This window comes from Acomys minous (genome assembly GCF_964271855.1).
Source record: "Acomys minous genome assembly, chromosome: 11".
Taxonomy (NCBI): domain Eukaryota; kingdom Metazoa; phylum Chordata; class Mammalia; order Rodentia; family Muridae; genus Acomys; species Acomys minous.
The window spans coordinates 73,819,554-73,842,242 of NC_140492.1; the positions used below are offsets into that span (position 1 = coordinate 73,819,554).

The following is a 22,689-nucleotide window of genomic DNA, read 5'->3' on the forward strand; positions in this document are numbered from 1 at the left end:
GTTGTTTATTTAGAGGAAGGGTCTCTTTACATAGCCTGGTGGTCCTAGTATTAACAATGTAGCCTAGGCTGCCTCAAACTCACAGAGATCTGCCTGCCTCTGCCTCTCAAGTACTGAGGTTAAAGGCATGTGTCACCGTGCCCAGCCAATTTACTGATTCTTTAAAATAAATAATAAAGTGCTTTTAACTATTTTAAAATTTAGGGGTACAATTAAGATAAATTTCTTTTAAAAAAGATTTATTTATGTATTTATTTATTTATTTATTTATTTATTATGTATACAGTGCTCTGCCTGCATGTACGCCTGCATGCCAGAAGAGGGTATCAGACCTTATTATAGATGGTTGTGAGCCATCATGTTGTTGCTGGGAATTGAATTCATGACCTTTGGAAGAGAAGATAGTACTCTTAACCTCTGAGCCATCTCTCCAGCCCAGATAAAATTCTTTTGAGACATAAGTGCATATTTTACAAAGTAGAATTGCTTTTTAGTCTACTGTTCATCAGTCTTACAGTTCATCAGCCATATAAGACCATCTTTATCAAAACTTAATAGAAATAAAATTTGAGAAATTTCTAATAGCATTTTGATAGAGATTAAGCTGCAGCTATGCCGGGCAGTGGTGGTACACCCCTTCAATCCCAGCAGAGGCAGGTGGATCCCTGTGAGTTCGAGGCCAGCCTGGTCTACAATGCGAGTCCAGGACAGCCAAGACTACACAGAGAAACCCTGTCTCGAAAAACAAAACAAAACAAAACCCAAAAACGTTGCAGCCATGTTGCTACAATTGTTACTGTTCCACTGTTTTTATAATTGCCAAATGCCTTTTTTTTAAAAACAGATTTATTTCTTTTACTTATACAATATTTGGCCTCTATATGAGCCAACAGACCAGAAGAGGGCACCAGATCTCATTATAGATGTTTGTGAGCTACCAAGTGCTTGCTGGGAATTGAACTCAGGACCTCTGGAAGAGCAGCCAGTACTCTTAACCTCTGAGCCATCTCTCCAGCCCATACTTGACGTTTTTAAGATGGCAAGGAAGAGCTGGGCGTGGTGGCGCACGCCTTTAATCCCAGCACTCGGGAGGCAGAGGTAGGCGGATCGCTGTGAGTTCAAGGCTAGCCTGGTCTACAAAGTGAGTCCAGGACGGCCAAGGCTACACAGAGAGACCCTGTCTCGAAAAACCAAAAAAAAAAAAAAAAAAAAGGCAAGGAAGAAAAAAAGTACAAAGTACCTCTCCTGCAATTTAGCTTCCGCATAAGGATTGACCAGGGTCAGATGGCACATGACAGTTTACCTGTGCTTCGAGTTCCACCTTTGGCCTCATGGATGCAGGTGGAACCCAACAGGCTTTGCTAGACCTTGAGAAGGCCAAGGGCCACGACTTCTGTATTGCTTCATGCCCAGTTTGTTTGCCTGACTCTGTCCAGGATATTTAGCATTAAAGGACTAAGAGGGAACATAGAGCACACTTAACAGAAGTAGAGGAAAGAGGACAAAGTGTTAAGTCCAGAAGCTGTGGCTGTGACCCTTTGGTCCCAAGAATGAGACACTGCTGGAGAGGTGGAAGTCTGGGGTATCAGGATAGCCAATTGAACTTAGTCCCTTTCTTAGCAGGATCCTCTTTCTGAACCCCAGACTCTTAGGAGAGTAACGAAGCCCTCAGATTACAGGCCTGACCCTTTCCTCGTAAGAAAGCTGTTCAGCAGGGACCTGAGGGTTACCCCACCCTATGCTAAGGAGATTCTAGCTTCCACAAATGACCTTTATCGTACCCAGAAGTTCTTCCCCCACCTATAAGATAATTTTTTATAGATTTATTTATTATATATACAGTGTTCTGTGTGCATGTATTCCTACAGGTCAGAAGAGGCCATCAGATCACATTATAGATGGTTGTGAGCCACCATGTGGTTCTGGGAACTGAACTCTGGACCTTTGGAAGAGTAGCCAGTGCTCTTAACCTCTGAGCCATCTCTCCACCCTCCCCATAGGATAATTAAGTGTTGTGTTTTCTTGTGTCTTGTGTCTTGTGATAGGACAGTGTTATTGCATGGAAATGAGGTACTGTACCACTGTATGTAGATTAAGCATCCTGGCACCCTAGCTCCAATGAATCAGACACATTCACTCTCAAACCCCTCCCTGCTGCCCAAGGTTTATAAATAAAGCCTGCCTGGCTTGTACTCTCAGGTACTTGCTCTGTTCCTCCACCATGACAGTCTGAGATTCCATATATTCTGTGGAAGAGTCACCGCTGGATACCTGGGTCAAGGCAGTCAAGGCAGTGACGGTGGAGCTGCCACAGCAGCTGGTGAATCATTTGCTGGGCCCGAGTCTCACTGGGCCCACCATCCAGCTGGCTTAGGGTGCGCGGGTTTTGGGTGTCCACCTGCATCTGCTTAACAAAGAGCTGTAAGACTTGGTATCATCAGGGGCTTGTGGAGCTGCCGTCTGACACCAGCCATTTCATTCTAAAGAGCTAAACTGTTACACCTGATGGAGAATCATTCCACCTCTCCCGGTGAGACCAGGAGCCTCATCTAGCGCAGGCCTCGCCCTAAAGTGCTCTAGCTGTGCCTGAGAGAGGAACTGGACCTTTGACCTCTGGAAGCAAGCAGCCCCTGGACCAGCCCATCAGACATGGAAGCCAGGCCACCTGATAGGATCCATGGGTGGCTTTGGGCTATCTGTACCCCTATCATTGAAGGCAAACTTAAGTATGTGCTTGCAAGTACTTCCTGGAGAGACCATTACAGGGGCCTGTCTCTCAGAGAAGCCTACAGAGCACATTTGAGCCCCTGTGGAACAGACCATGTGACATCTTCTGGACTGTGATGTATAGAAATAGGGTGATGCATGTGAATTTCTGGATGTTTACGTCATCCCTGGAGAATCTGAGATTATTAGATATGAGTAGCTTAATCTATGCGGAAAAACCCTCTAGTCACTTACTAACTATAATTTTTTGTTTTTTAGCACAAAGATTGTATTGTTCCTTATCTTCTTCGACTACTCAGAGGTCTTCCAAAAGTGTATTGGGTAGAAGAAAGCACAGCTCGGAAAGGCAAAGGTAAATTTGTATGATATTCATTATGAATGCAAAATAAATAAGGAAGTAAGGAAATTAGGCAGCTTTTGGCTGGTTCCCCCAGATGTGGAACAACTTACCTGCTACAGCAGTGTGGCTGACCTTGCTCACTGCTGTCCAGAACCCACGGGTAAAGGGCGATGGATGCTCAGCCTGTGGCTTTCTATTACACTCTTCTGGGAATGAGCAAAGACTTTTTAGCCGTTCAGAAAAGTTGATTTGGCTACAGTTGGGCCATCTGCATCTGTCTGTCCCCAAACCATCTATTTTGCCCCAGAGCTAATAGATTTACTCCTGGAGAAAGGTTAGTTCTTCATGTTGGAGGCTGCTATCCCAAAAGGGTGAGGTGGACCTAGGGACACAGCCATAACTTTTCACTAGAATAGTTTCATCGTTTTTGTTGCTGTTAAGCTTCTGTTAAATTCCTACTTTAAAAGATTATGCCTGGTAGCTGGGCGCAGTGTCGCACACCTGTGATCTCAGCACTAGGGAAACGGAGACAGGTGGATCTCTGTGAGTTTGAGGCCAGCCTGGTCTACAAAGTAAGTCCATGACAGTCAAGGCTACACAGAGAAACCCTGTCTCAAAAAACTACCCCCCCGCAAAAGAAATTATGCCTGTATGGTTCACACCTTTAATCCTAGCACTTGGGAGGCAGAGAAAGGTGGATCTCTGTGACTTCAAGACCAGCCTGGTCTACAAAGGGAGTTCCAGAGCAGCCAAGACTACACAGAGAAACCCTATCTTCAAAAACAAAAGCAAAACAAAACCAAACCAGAAAAGTCTATTTTGTGTGCCACAGTGTGCATCTGGAGGTCAGAGGACAGCTTTTAGGAACTGTCTCTGAGCTTCTACCCTGTATGACCAAAGGGTTAAACCCAGCTTGCTAAATTTGGTGAGAAGTACTTTTACCTGTTGGCCTTCAGGGGAACCTTGGCATGTATAGAAGCAGAATGAATTCAAGCACTGTGGTGCTCACCTTTAGTCCCGGCACTCGGGAGGCAGAGGCAGGCAGATCTCTGAGTTCCAGGCCAGCCTGGTCTACAGAGTGAGTTCCAGGACAGCCAAGGCTACACAGAGAAACCCTGTTTCAAAACAACAACAATGAAAGAAAGAAAGAAAGAAAGGAAGGAAGAAAGAAAAGGGAAAACAAGGAAAAAGAAATGGAATGAATTCATATGCATTTAAAATTTTTTTTATTTTGGGGGCTGGAGAGATGGCTCAGAGGTTGAGTTCTGGCTGCTCTTCTAGAGGTGTTGAGTTCATTTCCCAGCAACCACATGGTGGCTCACAACCTTCTGTATCCTCTAATGCCCTCTTCTGGCCTGCAGGTGTACACGCGGGCAGAGCACTGTATGCATAATAACAAATAAATAAATCTTAAAAAAAAATTAAAAATTTTTTATTTTACTCATCTATCATCTATCTACCTACCTATCTATCTAATTTTTTATTCCCTTGGGATAGGGTCTTATATAATCCTTGCCTCAAACTCAATAAATAGATGAGGTTGACTTTGAATTTCTGATCCTCCTGCTTCTGCCTCTCTAGTACTGGGGTTTCAGTCATGTACCTGAAATTATATTGTGTTTGGGACTGAATTTAGGGCCTCATACTTTATAGACAACACCTGTACCTGATCTATACCCCCACCGTGCGTGCGTGCGTGCGTGTGTGTGCGCGCGCGTGCATGTGTGTTGATAGAGGGCTCTCGCCATCTTGGAGCTCAAGTAGACTAGGCTGGCTAGCAAACCCAGGGATCCTTCTGTTTTCTTTTGTCCCCGTCTCGCTGACACTGGCATTATAAGCGTGTGCTCCTGTGCCTGGTTTTTCATGTGGTTGCTAGGAATCAAACCCAGGGCCTTCTGTTAGGTACTTACTGACCCATGTCCCAGCCTACTCCCTGCCCCCCTTTTTTTCCTTTGAGACAGGGCTTCTCTGTGTAGCCCTGGCTGTCCTGGACTCACTCTGTAAATCAAGCTGGCCTTGAACTCACAAAGATCCTCCTGTTTCTGCCTCTGGAGTGCTGGGATTAAAGGGGTATGTCACCATGCCCAGCTCCCTTTCTTTTTTTGAAAGGCAATATAACTTATATTATTTGAATCCAGAGTAGTGGTTCCCAAAGTGGGCAATCTAAATTATAGTAAACCCTAAAATGATTCTGATACACATACAGTTTTCAGAGCTACCCAGGTAGCATTTTAAGATTCTGATAGAATTCTAATAATCTTCTATATATTGTATGCTGTCATATACTGAGAATATATCCATGAAAAAGCGGGTACTCTTATGTATTAAGATTGATTAGATTATTCATGATATCACATGATAATCATGATTGAAATAATAGGGTAGTTGTAACATTTAAAGGTACACCTGACAGAAAGGCTGCATATGCATAACTTTTGGTGTTTACGGTAAGGTACTTCTTCCAGCTTTAATTGCTTTGAAGAATTTCCTTGTTGTTAGGCTTAGTTTTCCAGGGGTATGTGGTTCAGTAATCAAGGTCCTGAGACTTGGTGCAACATCTAACACAGTATAAACACGTGCTTGTATATGCTTCATTCTTCTCCTCCTCCTCCTCCTCCTCCTCCTCCTCTTCCTTCTTCTTCTTTTTTGGTTTTTGTTTTTGTTTTGTTTTGTTTTGTTTTGTTTTTTCAGACAGGGTTTCTCTGTGTAGCCCTGGCTGTCCTAGACTTGCTTTGTAGAAGACCAAGCTGGCCTCGAACTCACAGTGATCCACCTGCCTCTGCCTCCCGAGTGCTGGGATGAAAGGCTTGTGCCACCACGCCTGGCACTGCTTTATTCTTCTTAAAGTGATATTTAATATGTATTTGATGGTTAGCAGTCATCTACTGTTGCTTATACTCTATTTAGATTTGTGTCTTGGCTTGCAGATATAGCTCACTTGTTAAAATGCTTGCCTTTAGTGTGCCTGAAGCCCTGGCTCCACAGGAACTAGCTGTGGAACTAATAATCCATTACCAAATGTGTAATCCCAGCACTTAGGAGGCTGAAGCAGGAAGTCCAATGTTGGCTCAGGGAGGTGGCCACACAAGTCTGATGCCTTGAGTTCAGACTGTAAAGCTGGATTTGGTCAGTCAGGCCCCAGAAATCTCAGCACTACTACAGCAAGGTCAGCTCAACTGGAAAACGCAGTGCAGCACAAACAGAAATCCTGAGGTTATCCTCCACCCTCCAAGATGCTCTGGCATGTTCGTGTGTCCTCACACACAAACACAAGAGCTCAAGGTCACAATCAGTTTCCATGAGTTCAGTCCCCAGGACCAACATGAGGGAAGGAAAGAACTGACCCTACAGGTTGTCCTCTGACATCTACACACATGCTGTGTCTCACTTATGTATCACACGTCTCTCTCTCTCTCTCTCTCTCTCTCTCTCTCACACACACACACACACACACACACACACACACACGTAGTAAAAAACAATCATAAAAATTAAAGCAAAAGTCTATATGTTTGTTTTGAGGGATGAGGCCTCATGTATTTCAGCCAGGCCTCAAATTCCCTATGTGGTGAGAGTAACTTTGAATTTCTAATTTTCCTGTTTCTGCTGCCTATGTGTTGGGATGCAGGCTTGAGCGACCACATCTGTTTTCTTACCTCATTTAAGTTGGCTCTTTGACATGCTGTGTGAGGAAAGGAACATACTGAATCAAGTGGTCAGTATGTCAGTCTGTCTGTCTGTCTGTCTGGTTGTGGGTTGGTTTTGGTTTTGTGCTCAGATCACAGGTGTGTGGCACCACATCCAGCTGTTTGTTTTATCTCACTCATACCTCGTGTCTTCCAGGTAACCTCCCAGTTGCAGAGAGCTTCAGCTTCTGCCTGGTGACCCTGCTGTCTGATGTGGCTTTCAGGGACCCCTCACTGAGGGATGAGGTGAGCACTTGGAACTTGTAGTCGTGGATGCTAATTGAAAAGAGGTCTAGAATAATGAAAAGGACTGTGAGGCATGATTGCATTGTGTTGGTTTTATTTATTACTGTTTGTAAATGCATGTATAGGTGTTGTTACACACACACACACACACACACACACACACACACACACACACACACACACACGCAGGGGCCAGAGGAGGACATCGGTGTTTTCCTCTTGAATTTTTTACCTTTGTGTATAAAATCCCTTATTTATGCATGCATATATGTATGCATGTGTTATGTATGTATGCATGCATGTATGTATACATTTATTCATTCTGATGCTGGAAACTTAAGACCTGTACTTTTAATGGGTGTGGTGGCACACACCTTTTATCCCAGCACCCGGGAGGCAGAGGCAGAGGCAGAGGCAGAGGCAGAGGCAGAGGCAGAGGCAGGTGGATCGCTGTGAGTTCTAGGCCAGCCTGGTCTACAAAGGGAGTCCAGGACAGCCAGGGCTGTTACATAGAGAAACCCTGTCTCAAAAAACCAAAATAAAATAAAAAGACCAGTACTTTCTCAGCAGTCTCTTTACCAGTGAGCTGGTCTACAGAGTGAGTTCCAAATCAGCCAGGGCTACACAGAGAAACCCTGCCTCAAAAACAAAACAAAAAACAACAACAACAACAGAAACGCATCCTGCAAACAGCAAAGGTCCATAGGAGTCATGCCTCCGTAAAGTTCACTTGGCCTGCGCTGACCACTGCAAGTTAAGCCTTACAGACATTGCTTTGAATAAGAATGCCCCCATAGTCTCATATATTTGAATGTTTAGTCATCAGGCAGTTACGCTATTTAAGAAGAATTAGCAAGTGTGGCCTTTCTGGAAGAAGTGTGTCACTAGGAGTGAGACTTGAAGTTTCAAAAAGCCTGTGCAGGCCGACCCCTTCTCTCTCTGCCTGTGGGTCAGGATGTAGCCCTCAGCTCCTTCTCCTGCCGTGCCTGCTGCCTCGTTCCCGGCCATCATGATAATGGACTAAGCTCTGAAACTGTAAGCCATCCCCAGTTAAATATTTTCTCTTCTAAGAGTTGCCATGGTCATGGTGTCTCTTCCCGGCAGTAGTGAAGAGACACCAGTGCCTGTTAGCTAATACAATCATTTGCCTTTAGGGATTTATTATCATTATCAACATTTATTCTTATAGGATTAGTGAAGGGCATGTCTTCTGGGCCGCCCCGTTATGGAGGAGTAGGTTTTACACACTGTGCCCACTCTAGTACTGTAATTTCCCTCAGCCTTCAAATCCTTTCACCAACACTAAGCCAAGGGATCTCAGGCGTCTCCAGCCTTTTTCAGGCGGTCCTCTTGACAGTGCTTCAGTCAACCATTCAAACAAACTTTTGCCATCCATTTTTTTTTAACTGTGCGAGCTTCCATATTACACCTAGAATCTCCGTTCAGCCTGATGCAGTTTTATGTTCCTTCCACCATTATCCCACATCCTTAAAATCCATTGCCACACATATTCCCTGTCAGAGAAGGTGAGAGATAGAGCAAGAGCAAGTAATTGTACTCATCCAGGGCTGCCCACCCACAAGAGACAGAGCAAGCCCAGTGAGACTGCCAGTTGGTTATAAGGAGCATGCGTAACCATGCAGAGAGAAGCCTGGGGCTGTGGGGAACACTGAGGGAGCCAGAGGCGAGCGTGGACCCCAGGTCACCATAGGTCTCTTCTGCCAGAGGTAAAGGAAATGACTCCCTTTGGTAGCTGGGAATGAGTTTCACAAGTTCCTGAAGAATGCTGGCTTTTATCTAACCTCAGGAACCCTCCTTAGTCCAGCTATGCTCATTTCTGGACATTTGGGCTGCGGATTGGACTTCCTGAGCTGTGACATCCCCCAGGCTTCTGCTTGAGTGAGTCAGCAAACTTAGCAGCTCTTGGGTAGAGTAGCGCATCATCTCCTTGTGAACCACACGCTCTCTGCCCTCCAGGAGCCAGCTCAGCCTTGGGTCTGGTTAGAGGCCTGGAAGTGGCCCTGAGGGACATCAGTGTCATCTTGCCTGGCATCTTCTTCAGAGAAAGTCACTGCTGGGGTAGCAGGCAATGCAGGATTAGTTTCCTCAGTAGAAGGGGTGGGGTGGGAGACCATCTTCTGCTGAGGGTGGAAGACTACTTCCTCGAGTGAGATAAACCCTTAAGAATCTGGGGGTTCAGAGTTCTTGGTTTCAATAATTTTTTTTCATACATCTCCATCCATACAGTATTCCCCCACACTTTTAAAAAAGATTTATTTATTATATATACAATGTTTTGCCTGCATGTACACCTGCTCACCAGAAGAGGGCATCAGATCACATTATAGATGGTTGTGAGCCACCATGTGGTTGTTGGGAATTGAATTTAGGACCTCTGGAAGAGCAGTTAGTGCTCTTAACCTCTGAGCCATCTCTCCAGCCCAGGATCCTGGGACCTTGTAATTATGACAATCTTATCATGAGGGCTGCGGCTTGATTTTCCACAGAGCAACTTGAGCTCTATGGCTGCTGGAGAGAAGATTCTCTTCTAGGGCACACTTAGAAACCTTAGCCTGTTGTGTGCATCTGGAGGTTCCCAATTTTATCACTGAATTCATTGTTTTCCTTCACTGTATTCTGAGATGCTAGAAGTTGGTTGATTCATTTCAATGGAGTTCATTCTTTCTCTTTGCCAGTTTATCCAGAGATGCTGGAAGCAACCAACCAGCATCTTCATTTTCTTTATTTTTCCACAAACTGTCAAAAGTTTTATATACAGAGTCCTCAAATCCATTGGTGAATCAGGAGAATCAAATACATTTGTCATCTTCAGTTTGTGATATAGTTCCCACCCCGGGCTTTCAGTTCTCTCCGAGCTCCTAGGAGAGGCTCGGTAAGGATGGAGAAGCCTGTTCCAGATACTTAAAACTCACCCTTACACTTCTGCTGCTCTAGAGCCACTTCTGGTGTGAAAATCTGTATCAGTAAGGGCTCTTTCTCTAGAGCAGTGCTTTTCAACTTTTGGGTTGCAACGACCCCTTTGGGGTTTGTGTGACCCTTTCACAGGGGTTGCCCAAGGCCATCAGAAAACACAGATATTTACATTACAATCCAAAACAGTAGCAAAATTACAACAAATAATTTTATGGTGTGGGTCACCACAACATGAGGAAGTGTGATAAAGGGTTGTAGCATTAGGAAGGCTGAGAAGCACTGCTCTAGAGGAACAGAACTGGTAAATGAATAGATACATGTTAAACAGTAAGGCGCGCACGCTCTCTCTCTCCCTTTCCCTCTCCCTGTCCCCTCGTCCCCCCCACCCCACCCCACCCCCTGTCTTTTGGTTTTCAAGACAGGGTTTCTCTGTGTAACAATCCTGGCTATCCTTGACTCACTTCTGTAGACCAGGCTGGCCTTGAACTCACAGAGATCCACCTGCCTCTGCCTCCTGAGTGCTGGGATTAAAGATGTGTGCTACCTTGCCCAGCTTCATCCTACCATTTTTAGTAGTATTAATATTAGGGAAATAGTAGACTATTGACTACTTATGAACAAATCTTGTCACATCTGTTTTTTTTCCCTCTGCCTGCATTTTGCATCCCAGTCTACTGAGACACACACACACACACACACACACACACACACACACACACACACACACACACACACACATTTTAAAAGTACCAGCCAGGAAAAAAACCCAGCCAGGTGTTGGTGGCACATGTCTTTAATCCCAGCACTTGGGAGGCAGAGGCAGGTGGATCTCTGTGAGTTCGAGGCCAGCCTGGTCTACAAAGTGAGTCCAGGACAGCCAAGGCTACACAGAGAAACCCTGTCTCAAAAAACTAAACAAAAACCAAACAAAAAGTACCTACTGTGTAAGTATATGTTTTGTAGCTTAAGAACAGCATGTAGAAAGAAGAAAAAAAGACAACACATGAGAAGAGACTTTAAATGTTTTATGTAGCCAAGAATGTGAAGTGTTTACAAAACAAAAATAACAACAAAAGCCTAATGGCTCTTACAAAGAAGTATAGACCGTGATGGATGTGAGGTTGCTCTGGGTGAGTTCCTGCATCTCTGGAGCATCCATGTATGTGCTCTGAGTCCCACACTTCAAGTAAGATGTATAAAATTAGTCTGTTATGGTAAGAAATGACATAGTATAATGAAGAAATTATGATCATACAGAGTAAAACTGAAAGCATTAAGCCCCCTTAGCCAGGAAAAGAGACAATTTGAGGACCTAGTAGAGAGAACCAGCCCGAGGCAGTGGTTACAAGCTTCAGGAAGTCAGGCAAGGTTTTTGATTCATCCTGAGTTAGCAAGACACAGCTATTGTGGGGCATGGGCAGGCCTGGTAAGATAATGTCTAAAGCTCCTTCCAATTTTGACTGAACTTTGTTAATACTTATCCTATTTGGTAACAGGTTTGTTTTGTGTCCTTTACTTTTTACAGATTTTAGAGGCACTTTTGCAGGTTTTGAATGTCCTTTTGGAAATGTGCCAGGCTTTGGAGATTCAAGAAAAAGGTATGATTGTAAATTTTCAAGATTTTTATTTTTAGTTTTTAAAACTGTATTTATTATTATTTGTGTCTGCATATAGTGTGTGAGTGTGCGTGTGTGTGTGTGTGTGTGTGTTTGTGTATGTGTGTGCGTTCAAACATATGCCTATGTGTGGTTAAACACAGCTAACTTTCAGGAGTCAGTTCTCTCCTTCTGCCATGGGATCCAGACTCAGCTCAGCAGGTTTGCAAGTTCGTTAGGTGCTGCTTGGCCTTCAAGGCTGTTTTTTATCTTTTCTCTTCCCTTGTTTTCTGCTTCTTTGTTTTGTATTTTTTATATTTCATATGTACCTGATGGGTAGAGACGTCTCTGTTGGGTTACGTTTGTTGTGTGCTGGTGTGCTGAGAGGCCACATGGGGCTGTGAGCACAGCACTGTGTACAGATGCCTGGTATCCTTGACCAGGAACTTCACCATCCCCAGTTTCAGTTTTGCCTGCTATAATAGTTTAAGGGATAGTTTAGGTGACTTCTACAGGTCACTTCTCCCGTAGTGTAACTAGGACAAAGAATGTAATCTGAGGTGGCCACAGTAGCTAAACATGACCCAACTATATGACCGATTGGGATGTGCATGAATAGACCAGGCCCTCCCAAGGAATGCAAAGGTGACAGGCACAGTTTGACATTACTGGTAATGCCAGACTTAAGCATATGTTCACCCTGTCACTGTGGGTACAAGTTGGTGCCATGTGGCTGTCATAAGTCACTCCATCTTCTAACTCTCCTTGGTCGTCTAGAGTACCTCTGCAAGCACGCGGTCCCGTGCCTGATCGGGATTTCAAGATCATTTGGACGATACAGCAACTCAGAAGAGTCTCTCCTCTCAAAGCTCTTTCCCAAAGTCCCTCCTCACTCCCTGAGAATCCCAGAGGAGCTAGAGGGTGTGCGGAGGCGCTCCTTCAATGACTTCCGCTCCATCCTGCCCAGCAACCTGCTGACTGTCTGTCAGGAGGGCACCCTGAAGAGGAAAACCAGCAGTGTGTCCAGCATTTCTCAGGTGGGCTGCATTCCCAGGGGAGGGCTCAGGGAGGAGACCCTCAGTCAGTGCTCAGGCAAAGAAATAATATGTGTTCTCTTATTATAATCAAAAGATTTGTCCCCTTTTTTCTGTATTTGAGACAGGGTTTCACCCTACAGCCCAGACTAGAACTCACTGTAGCCCAGATGGCCTAGAACTTGTGGTCTCCTTTGCTTACCCTCTCATGCGAGGATTACAGATGTGAGCCACCACACTTGCTGAAGAACCGATCTCTTTTAAGACTTTTTTCTTAAGTTGGGATAGAGGCTCACTCTGCAGAGTAGGATAGCCTCAGACAGATCCTCCTGCCTCAGCCCCCTCAGTGCTGCCATTCCAAGGATGCACCAGCACACCTGGCCTCCTCAGTGCTGCCATTCCAAGGATGCACCAGCACATCTGGCCTCCTCAGTGTTGCCATTCCAAGGATGCACCAGCACACCTGGCTTTTCTTTTTTTTCTTTCTTCCTTTTTGTACTTTTCTTTACTTTTAAAAATTTTTTTTATTTTTTATTTTTTTCAATTTCTCTGTGTAGCCTTGGCTGCCCTATGTAGACCACGCTGGCCTCAAACTCACAGTGACCCACCTGCCTCTGCCTCCTGAGTGCTGGGATTAAAGGCGTGTGCCTCCACACCTGGCTATACCTGGCTTTTCAAAATGATTTCTTTATCATACCAGAGATGGACCCCCTAGGCTTAAACGTGCAAAGCAAAATCACATCTCTGTCTCTGTGTCCTAAGTGCTGAGAACATGGGAGACCACTGCCATGCCAGGCTTCTAAGATTTGCCAGTGATGTCATAGTTGTGGATTGGTTTGTTGCCAGACTCTGTTCCTGTGTGTTGTTTTTGTTTCTGTCTTTAATTTCCCTTTTTGTGGGGTGGGGGTTGTATTTTGGGACTTGAAGCCCAGGCTGGCCTCCAAGTTGCTATGGAGCTGGGAATGAGCTTGAGTTTGGTCTCCTGCTTCCATTACAGATGTGCTCCGATTACAGATGTGCAGTCATGGGGATCTGTATAATCAGGCTCTCCAGAGGAACAGAACTGACAGAATGCATCTGCATGCAGATACAGAAAGGGCATTTGTTAGAATGGCTCTCAGGCTGTGGTCCAGCTAGTCCAACAATGGCTATTTGCCAACAGAAGGACCAAGAACCCAGGAAATTTTCAGTGTACGAGGCTGGCTGGCTCACCTGGGCCTCAGTGTACATCAGAATCCTGAAGAAGTAGGCCCTAATGGACTGGCCAGCAAGAACAAAAGCCGGCAGTGCAGAGAGCAAGCTTCTTCTTCCGTGACCCTTGTATAGGCTGACCCCAGAAAGTGTGGCCCAGATTAAAGATGGGTCTCCCACCTGAAAGATTGGTACTAAAAGTGGGTGTTCCCATTGAACCCAGGGCTTCCTACATGATAGGCAGCTCTTTACCAACTGAGCTACAGTGCCTTCCCCCACCCTGCATTCTGAGGTAGTTGGTGCCAGTAAAAAGTATATAGTTGAGAGGCTCTTGGCACTCACACTGCAGCTCACAACCATATTTAACTGTTGTTCTAGGGGGTTCAGTACTCGGTTCTGGCCTCTGGGGACACCAGGCGCACGTATGGCACATAATCAGACAGACATGCAGATAAAATACTCATACACACAAAACTGGAATAAAAATTAAAATTTAAATTAAAAATATTCTGCAGTTGGGAACAGGAATGTGGCTGGCCTGTCAGTGCTGCTTTGCAGGCATGAGAACCTGAGTTCAGGCCCCAGAACTCAAGAAAAATGCTGTTTGTGGTGCACGCTTGTGATCCTAGCACAGGCAGTCCCTGTGCTGGCTGGCTAGCCAGTCCAGCTTAATCAGTAAGCTTCAGATTAATGAAAGACTGACTCAAAGGAAATGATGGCCTTCCTGCAGATAGCACCTGAGACTGTCCTCTAACCTCCACGTACACATTCACACAAATGTACTTGAATGAAGCAGCCACATACGTACATGTGCATACACACCAGCAAAAATATATACAATTGGGCTCAGAGAATACTCACTATTCTTGCATATGGCTTGGGTTCACTCCAATCCCAGGGAATCTGGTTGTCTCCTCAAAAACCCCACATGCATGCATGTGTGCATGTATTGTACATGTATGTACGTGTAAGTCTTGTGGAAAAAAGATGACACAAAATATTAGGAAATGTTTAGCTCTAGCTGGTGAGACTACACACTGCAATCCCAGCATTCAGGGAGCAGAGGACAGCCTGGTCACACTGTAATCCAGCGCTCAGGGAGCAGAGGACGGCCTGGTCACACTGTAATCCCAGCAATCAGGGAGCAGAGGACAGCCTGGTCACACTGTAATCCAGCACTCAGGGAGCGGAGGACAGCCTGGTCACACTGTAATCCCAACACTCAGGGAGCAGATGACACCCCGGTCACACTGTAATCGAGCACTCAGGGAGCAGAGGACGGCCTGGTCACACTGTAATCCCAACACTCAGGGAGCAGATGACACCCCGGTCACACTGTAATCGAGCACTCAGGGAGCAGAGGACGGCCTGGTCACACTGTAATCCCAACACTCAGGGAGCAGAGGACAGCCTGGTCACACTGTAATCCCAGCAATCAGGGAGCAGAGGACAGCCTGGTCACACTGTAATCCAGCACTCAGGGAGCAGAGGACGGCCTGGTCACACTGTAATCCAGCACTCAGGGAGCAGAGGACAGCCTGGTCACACTGTAATCGAGCACTCAGGGAGCAGAGGACAGCCTGGTCACACTGTAATCGAGCACTCAGGGAGCAGAGGACGGCCTGGTCACACTGTAATCCAGCACTCAGGGAGCGGAGGACGGCCTGGTCCGCATAATAAGTTCCAGTCTGACCACTGCTGGGTAGCAAGGCTTTGTCCACCTAAAACAGGTGGGAGGAAGATTCAGCTCAGCAAGCAAATAGAAAATACTGTACTATATACTCTATGCAGAAAAAATTTTTAATGCTGTAGTAGAGTGGACTTCAGCAAGGAATAAGGCTTTGACACTGGACTTCAAGTATGGACAGCTGGGCAGCAGAGAGAGCCTCTGCTGCAGGGTGGTATTGGGTCCCAGGAGCCTTTTGTGATGTATACCCTGTGGCTTTTCAGGTCAGCCCAGAACGTGGCATGCCCCCTCCCAGCTCCCCAGGAGGATCTGCTTTTCACTACTTTGAAGGTAGGTTTCACCTTGGTACCATAGTATTGATCTAATATCAGATAACAGGTTCACAGTAGTCTCTTGTGATGTGAAGGATGCTGGGCTGACCCTTGTCATCATGCAGTTAAGAGTGGTGAGCTTTTATTTCTGTTTTCATTTTATGTCTCTCCACTTGCGCGTGTGTGTGTATGTGTGTGTGAGAGTGTGTGTGTATGTGTGTGTGTGAGTATGTACGTGTGTGTGTGTGTGTGTGTGTGTGTGTGTGTGTGTGTGTGTGTTACTGTCCTGTTGGTTGTGAGACTAAGATGACTTAGAGAAGAAAGCATGAACTGGGGGCTTCCCTTTGGTGCCAGGGGATTGTTAGTCCGTGGTCATCATGACAGGAAGTGTCATGGTAGGTGGGCAGACATGGCACTGGAGCTACAGTTAGAGCCTTCAGTTCACCCAGCTGACCTCAAAGAAGATGGTGAACAGCAAAGAACCTCCTTATGGAGATGACTTCAAAGGTGGCAAAGCACCCACTGGGCAAAATGTCCTCATTTCAACCACTGAGAATTCTGCCTAAAAATAGGCCATCTTGGATGCAGGCAGAGTTGACGGCCAAACTCTGCCAAGACTGGGTAAGCAAGTCCTCATAGCTCCTGCCTCACAAATATGTCTGTCAGATATACTGGGCCAGAAGGCTGAAGATGATGCTCCAACGGTATAGAGTTATGGGTGACTGTTCAGGCAGTAAACTGTCATTTTTTTTTTTCAAATTGGAAGCTGCTAACCTGCACTTCCTATTTCCTCAGGTAATAAACTTTATTCCTTCTCAAGTCTCTGATGGGGTTGAAGACCAGATAGTTTAGTTTTACGTTTAAGCTTAGTTGTTTAGGGGTTAATATGCTCTTAGGTCTAGATTGATGTTTTAAGTTGATAGAGATGAGATATGATAGATATTGATTTATATTCAGAATTTTAGACTCACCAAGATAGGAAAATGTTTTCTTCAAGGTTGCCAAATACAAATAGCCAAAACAATATGAATGTAACATTAATATAATTCCTGATTGTTTCATGGTTCTTCTTGCTGTATGTAGTTTATTGTCTATATGTATAATAATGTAAATGTATATGTAAAAAACATAAAAATATTATTTAAAAATTTTTCATATTGATCTGAATGCCAAGAGGCAGAGAGAGAGAAATATTAGGCCTAGCATAGACTATTGAAACCTCAAAACCCCATTCACGGTAATGTACCACCTTCAACAGAGCTGCGTGTCCTAACCCTTCCTGAGCGGTCCTACCAGCTGGGAGCCAAGCTTTCGATCACGTGAGCCTATGGGTGCTGTTCTCATCCAAACCACCGCACTTTCTTCTTTTCTTTTTCCTGTACTGTGAAGGAAGCTCAAGACTTGTGCTAGCTAGCCAAGTGCTTTACCACTATGCTACAGGCTTAGCCGGGGTTTTATTTCTATCATTTTAACTGAGTGTGTGTGTGTGTGGGGGGTATATGGGAATGTGCACATGTGTGCAGATGCCTGTGAAATCTGAAAGAGGGTGTCAGGTCCCCTGGAGCTGTGTGTGTGTGTGTGTGTGTGTGTGTGTGTGTGTGTGTGTGTGGTATATGGGAATGTGCACATGTGTGCAGATGCCTGTGAAATCTGAAAGAGGGTGTCAGGTCCCCTGGAGCTGTGTGTGTGTGTGGTATATGGGAATGTGCACATGTGTGCAGATGCCTGTGAAATCTGAAAGAGGGTGTCAGGTCCCCTGGAGCTGTGTGTGTGTGTGTGTGTGTGTGTGTGTGTGTGTGTGTGTGTGTGGTATATGGGAATGTGCACATGTGTGCAGATGCCTGTGAAATCTGAAAGAGGGTGTCAGGTCCCCTGGAGCTGTGTGTGTGTGTGTGTGTGTGTGTGTGTTATATGGGAATGTGCACATGTGTGCAGATGCCTGTGAAATCTGAAAGAGGGTGTCAGGTCCCCTGGAGCTGTGTGTGTGTGTGTGTGTGTGTGTGTGTGTGTGTGTGTGTGTGTGGTATATGGGAATGTGCACATGTGTGCAGATGCCTGTGAAATCTGAAAGAGGGTGTCAGGTCCCCTGGAGCTGTGTGTGTGTGTGTGTGTGTGTGTGTGTGTGTGTGGTATATGGGAATGTGCACATGTGTGCAGATGCCTGTGAAATCTGAAAGAGGGTGTCAGGTCCCCTGGAGCTGTGTGTGTGTGTGTGTGTGTGTGTGTGTGTGTGTGTGTGTGTGGTATATGGGAATGTGCACATGTGTGCAGATGCCTGTGAAATCTGAAAGAGGGTGTCAGGTCCCCTGGAGCTGTGTGTGTGTGTGTGTGTGTGTTATATGGGAATGTGCACATGTGTGCAGATGCCTGTGAAATCTGAAAGAGGGTGTCAGGTCCCCTGGAGCTGTGTGTGTGTGTGTGTGTGTGTGTGTGTGTGTGTGTGTGTTATGGGAATGTGCACATGTGTGCAGATGCCTGTGAAATCTAAAAGAGGGTGTCAGGTCCCCTGGAGCTGTGTGTGTGTGTGTGTGTGTGGTATATGGGAATGTGCACATGTGTGCAGATGCCTGTGAAATCTGAAAGAGGGTGTCAGGTCCCCTGGAGCTGTGTGTGTGTGTGTGTGTGTGTGTGTGTGGTATATGGGAATGTGCACATGTGTGCAGATGCCTGTGAAATCTGAAAGAGGGTGTCAGGTCCCCTGGAGCTGTGTGTGTGTGTGTGTGTGTGTGTGTGTGTGTGTGTGTGTGTTATATGGGAATGTGCACATGTGTGCAGATGCCTGTGAAATCTGAAAGAGGGTGTCAGGTCCCCTGGAGCTGTGTGTGTGTGTGTGTGTGTGTGTGTGTGTGTGTGTGTGTGTGTGGTATATGGGAATGTGCACATGTGTGCAGATGCCTGTGAAATCTGAAAGAGGGTGTCAGGTCCCCTGGAGCTGGAGTCCCAGGCGGGAGGGAGATGCTTGACATGGTAAACAACTCAGGTCCTCTCAACTGCTGAGACAGCTCTCCAGCCCCCAGAAATTTTTTTGAGTTTAGTTTTAAAATATCTCTAGAGAAAAATACAGACAACAATTCACAGATTCACCCAGATGCTACCCTTTGGGTTCTAACTTGTAAAAGCATGCTACTTCCCTTTCTAGTAGAAGGGCTAGTGATAAATGCTACTTCTTTTTTTTTTTTTTAAGATTTATTTATTTTATTTATTGCATATGAGTGCTTTATCTGCAGAAGAGGGTATCAGATTACATTATAGGTGGTTGTGAACCACCATGTGGTTGCTGGGGATTGAACTCAGGACCTCTGGAAGAGCAGGTGGCGCTCTTAACCACTGAGCCATTTCTCCAGCCCAAATGCTACTTCTTTAAAGGCCATTAAGTATCTAGATGTTTAAAAATGCACTGGTTTAGGCCAGGCATGGTGGTGCACACCTTTAATCCCAGCACTCTGGGAAACAGAGAAACCCTGTCTCGAAAAACAAAACAAAACACAACACATCTCTGGGTACCCTGAGGACCTTACACTTTATCTCTCAGCTTTGAAAAGGTATAATTGTACCCTCTCCTCCTCCTCTCCCACCGAGGACCTGAGCACAGTGGTCATCACCCACACTGCGTGGCTCCCTACCACCTGTAACTCCAGCTCTAAGCGGTCAGCTGCTCTCTTGGCCTCCATGGGCACCTGCATGGGGACACACACAGGAGACCTTTAAAAGTGAGCGTACAAGGAGAGCTCTTAACATCCTGATTCACTGGATGTGATCAGGCAGCCTCCTGCCTTCCACCCGGATGTGATCACACAGCTCCTGCCTTCCAGCACAGTTCCACTGCCATGCTTCCATCACTGTAATGGAACTCAAGACTTGTGCTAGCTTATACCCTCAGCAGATTAGCCAAAATATCCCTTCTTTCCTAAACACTCTCAACACTGAACAGCTGAAGCAGGAGGATTGCTGTGACAGCAGAAACACCTGGGATAAAAAGGAATTGTAGTATCAACAAAACCAAAATATATATACCTACGTTGCTTTTCGGGAGTTCGTTGGGTCATGCGTGTCTTTCTGTTTTATTTTGTTTTCTCCGCCAGCCTCTTGCCTGCCTGACGGGACCACCCTGGAGCCCGAGTACTACTTCTCCACCATCAGCTCTAGTTTCTCTGTCTCGCCCCTGTTCAATGGCATCACCTATAAGGAGTTCAGCATCCCTCTGGAAATGCTTCGGGAACTCTTAAACTTGGTAAGCAAAACCAAAGGGAAACCAGTCATCAGATGACTAGGTGCTGCTGTTGTTCGTTTTTTGAGAGCTGTGTAGCCCTGGCTGGCTTTGAACTTACTACAACCCTCCTGCCGGTGCCTCCCTCGTGCTAAAATGCCGTCTCACTATGCCTAATTAACATTATGGCACTGGGGGCTGAACCTGGCACCTCTCATTGAACTATATTCCTAGCCTTAAAACAACAAATCCATATTTTTAATTTTGAAGCAGAGTCTTAGGCATTTACCCAGGCAGGCCTTGAACATCAGGTCTCCCTGTTTCAGCCTCCCAAGTAGCTATCCATGCCCCTTACACGGATAGAGGGTTATTTTATAGTTTCAGATTCTTTCATTTGAAGCAGTCTTGCTCTGTTGCCCAGGCCAAACTCAAACTCCTGAGCTCAGGAGCTCTCTCATCCTGGCCTTTGGGGGACCACAGGCCTGCGACCATGCCTGCCTTATGCAGTCAATACTTTTGTCAGATGGGACGGAAATCAGATTGGGTTTGGGATTTCAGATTTGTCATAGGGTACCCAGCCTGTCCCGTTATTTCCACGGACAATAGATGTAATGAACTGGCAAATTACTGAAGGAATGAGAGTCAAGTTCCCTCCCCAGGGAAGATGTAAAGCAGTGTCTACCCCTCCGACCCAGGTCCTAAGGAGACACGGGCAAAGTTCTGCCAACGTTCACTCTGGCAAATCAGTGAATTTATTGGGCGTCCCTACAGAGCCTAGGTGAGGAGTTAGGGTTCCACACCGGGTTGTGGGTACTCTTTCCCCCAGCCCACCACACCTGGGAAGCCTTACTCAATGCCAGTGAGGGCTCCTTGCCCCTCAGTCTTCCCCAATCCTACATACTCCAGCCCCTTCCTTCCCTAGCCCGTGTGCGGCATCACCAGGTGGTGCGAGCAGCAGGCACTCCATAGAGAATCCGTGCCCTACTCCACATCTGTAGGGGCTGTGCCACCGACCAGCTCAGTCGGGGATAGGTCCTTGAGATCGGGAGTTCTTGGAGCGTCAGTGAAACAGAGATAGGCGAAGTGACAAACAGACAAAACTCAAGACTGAATCTTTATTTGAGTGTATTTTACAGCCAAGCAGTCTAAGTTTTTAAACATTCATTTCAAAAGCAGAGGGGCTAGCGGTTACATTTTCCCACAGAGCAGATTCAAGGAAGTCAGTGAGCAATCCAGCATACGCAGTACAGGTACAGAATACAAATAATAGTGTCATATTTTGAATCACAACTTTGAATGAAACTATACAAGATACAGAAAACATAGCAGAAAGCCGTCATCACTTCTAAGTTATTGGCTTAGTATCAGTATATATGTGCTTTCTTTGTCCAGGGCCAATGTCCTCTCCCTAACGAAACTCGTGCCCAGCACCTGTGTGCCAGGACATTTTTTCCTTTCCTATTCTTTTTGTTCCTTCTACCTGGAGTCTTTTAAAATACTCCATTTCTTTGTAGTATAACTTATTAACCAATGATTAGTTTCTAGTCATGTCTCTTTTAATAAGTAAAGCAGAACTACTTCGGCCACGGGCAGTCCCCAGCTGCAGTCCCGGGCCAGGGTCTCATAGCAACCATTGTTTTTGTTTTTCTTTGTAAAAATTATTTATTATGTACAGTGTTCTATTGCATGTACACCTGCACACCAGAAGAGGGCATTAGATCACATTATAGATGGTTGTGAGCCACCACCATGTGGGTACTGGGAATTGAACTCAGGACCTCTGGAGGAGCAGCCAGTGCTCTTAAGCTCTGAGCCATCTCTCCAGCCCTAGCAACCATTGCTATGCTTGAGGAGTCTTACTTTGGCAGTGAAGTGCAGCTAGAATTTAGACAGAATAGAAAATAGCTCCTAGCAATGAGGATATTGAAACTGCAGTCTTTCTGCTGGCCGGAATATTGACCCCATTCCAGGAGACTCCCCCCTTCTGGGGGTCTTAGCCTCAAAAGAGGGTCTTAGTCTCAGGCCTGTGTAGTACTTGTCACACAGCCTCCATTGGAGGGGGGTGGGTGACAGGGCTGGTTGTGAGCCATCGGTCCATGCCCTGCCTACTCCATGCCTGTGGGGCCTGGTGTGAGCCATCCGCAAGTTCCTCTGGGATGGTCTTTTGAGAGGAGGGGCACAGGTGAACTCACATGATGACATTTGCTTGGCTTTGAGCACATTCACCCATGGCATATTCTGTAGCATTTTTGTGTATTCTTTTTTTTTTTTTGCTTTTCGAGACAGGGTTTCTCTATGTAGCCTTGGCTGTCCTGGACTCACTTTGTAGACCAGGCTGGCCTCGAACTCACAGCGATCCACCTGCCTCTGCCTCCCGAGTGCTGGGATTAAAGGTATGCACCACCACCGCCTGGCTCATTTTTGTGTATTCTTACACTAAGTATCTGGGAGAGGTGTCTTACGTGTGTCAAGTACATCGAGAATATACAGGTCCAGCGCAGGGTCAGTCTCAGTCCAAGTATTCAGATGCCACTAAAAGCAGTGCTTTTCCTATATGTTTGATTTACTCTGAGGATTTGCTGTATTACTATCAACCTGTTTTTCTTTTCTTTTCTTTTTTAAGATTTATTGATTTATATTATATATACAGTGTCCTACCTGCATGTACAACTGCAGGCCAGAGGAGGGCATCAGATCTCATTACAGATGGTTGGAAGCCACCATGTGGTTG

General features: G+C 45.8%; 1 protein-coding gene across 1 annotated transcript in view; it reads left to right on the forward strand.

The window, feature by feature from the left end:
- PI4KA (phosphatidylinositol 4-kinase alpha) overlaps nt 1–22,689 on the forward strand; it is a 128,328-nt gene that overhangs the window by 22,966 nt on the left and 82,673 nt on the right. Inside the window, exons 3-8 of the mRNA XM_084800346.1 lie at nt 2,986–3,079; nt 6,911–6,999; nt 11,459–11,531; nt 12,306–12,565; nt 15,704–15,770; nt 19,834–19,982. Coding sequence (XP_084656472.1) covers nt 2,986–3,079; nt 6,911–6,999; nt 11,459–11,531; nt 12,306–12,565; nt 15,704–15,770; nt 19,834–19,982 — 732 coding nt within the window. The remainder of the gene's footprint in view (nt 1–2,985; nt 3,080–6,910; nt 7,000–11,458; nt 11,532–12,305; nt 12,566–15,703; nt 15,771–19,833; nt 19,983–22,689) is intronic.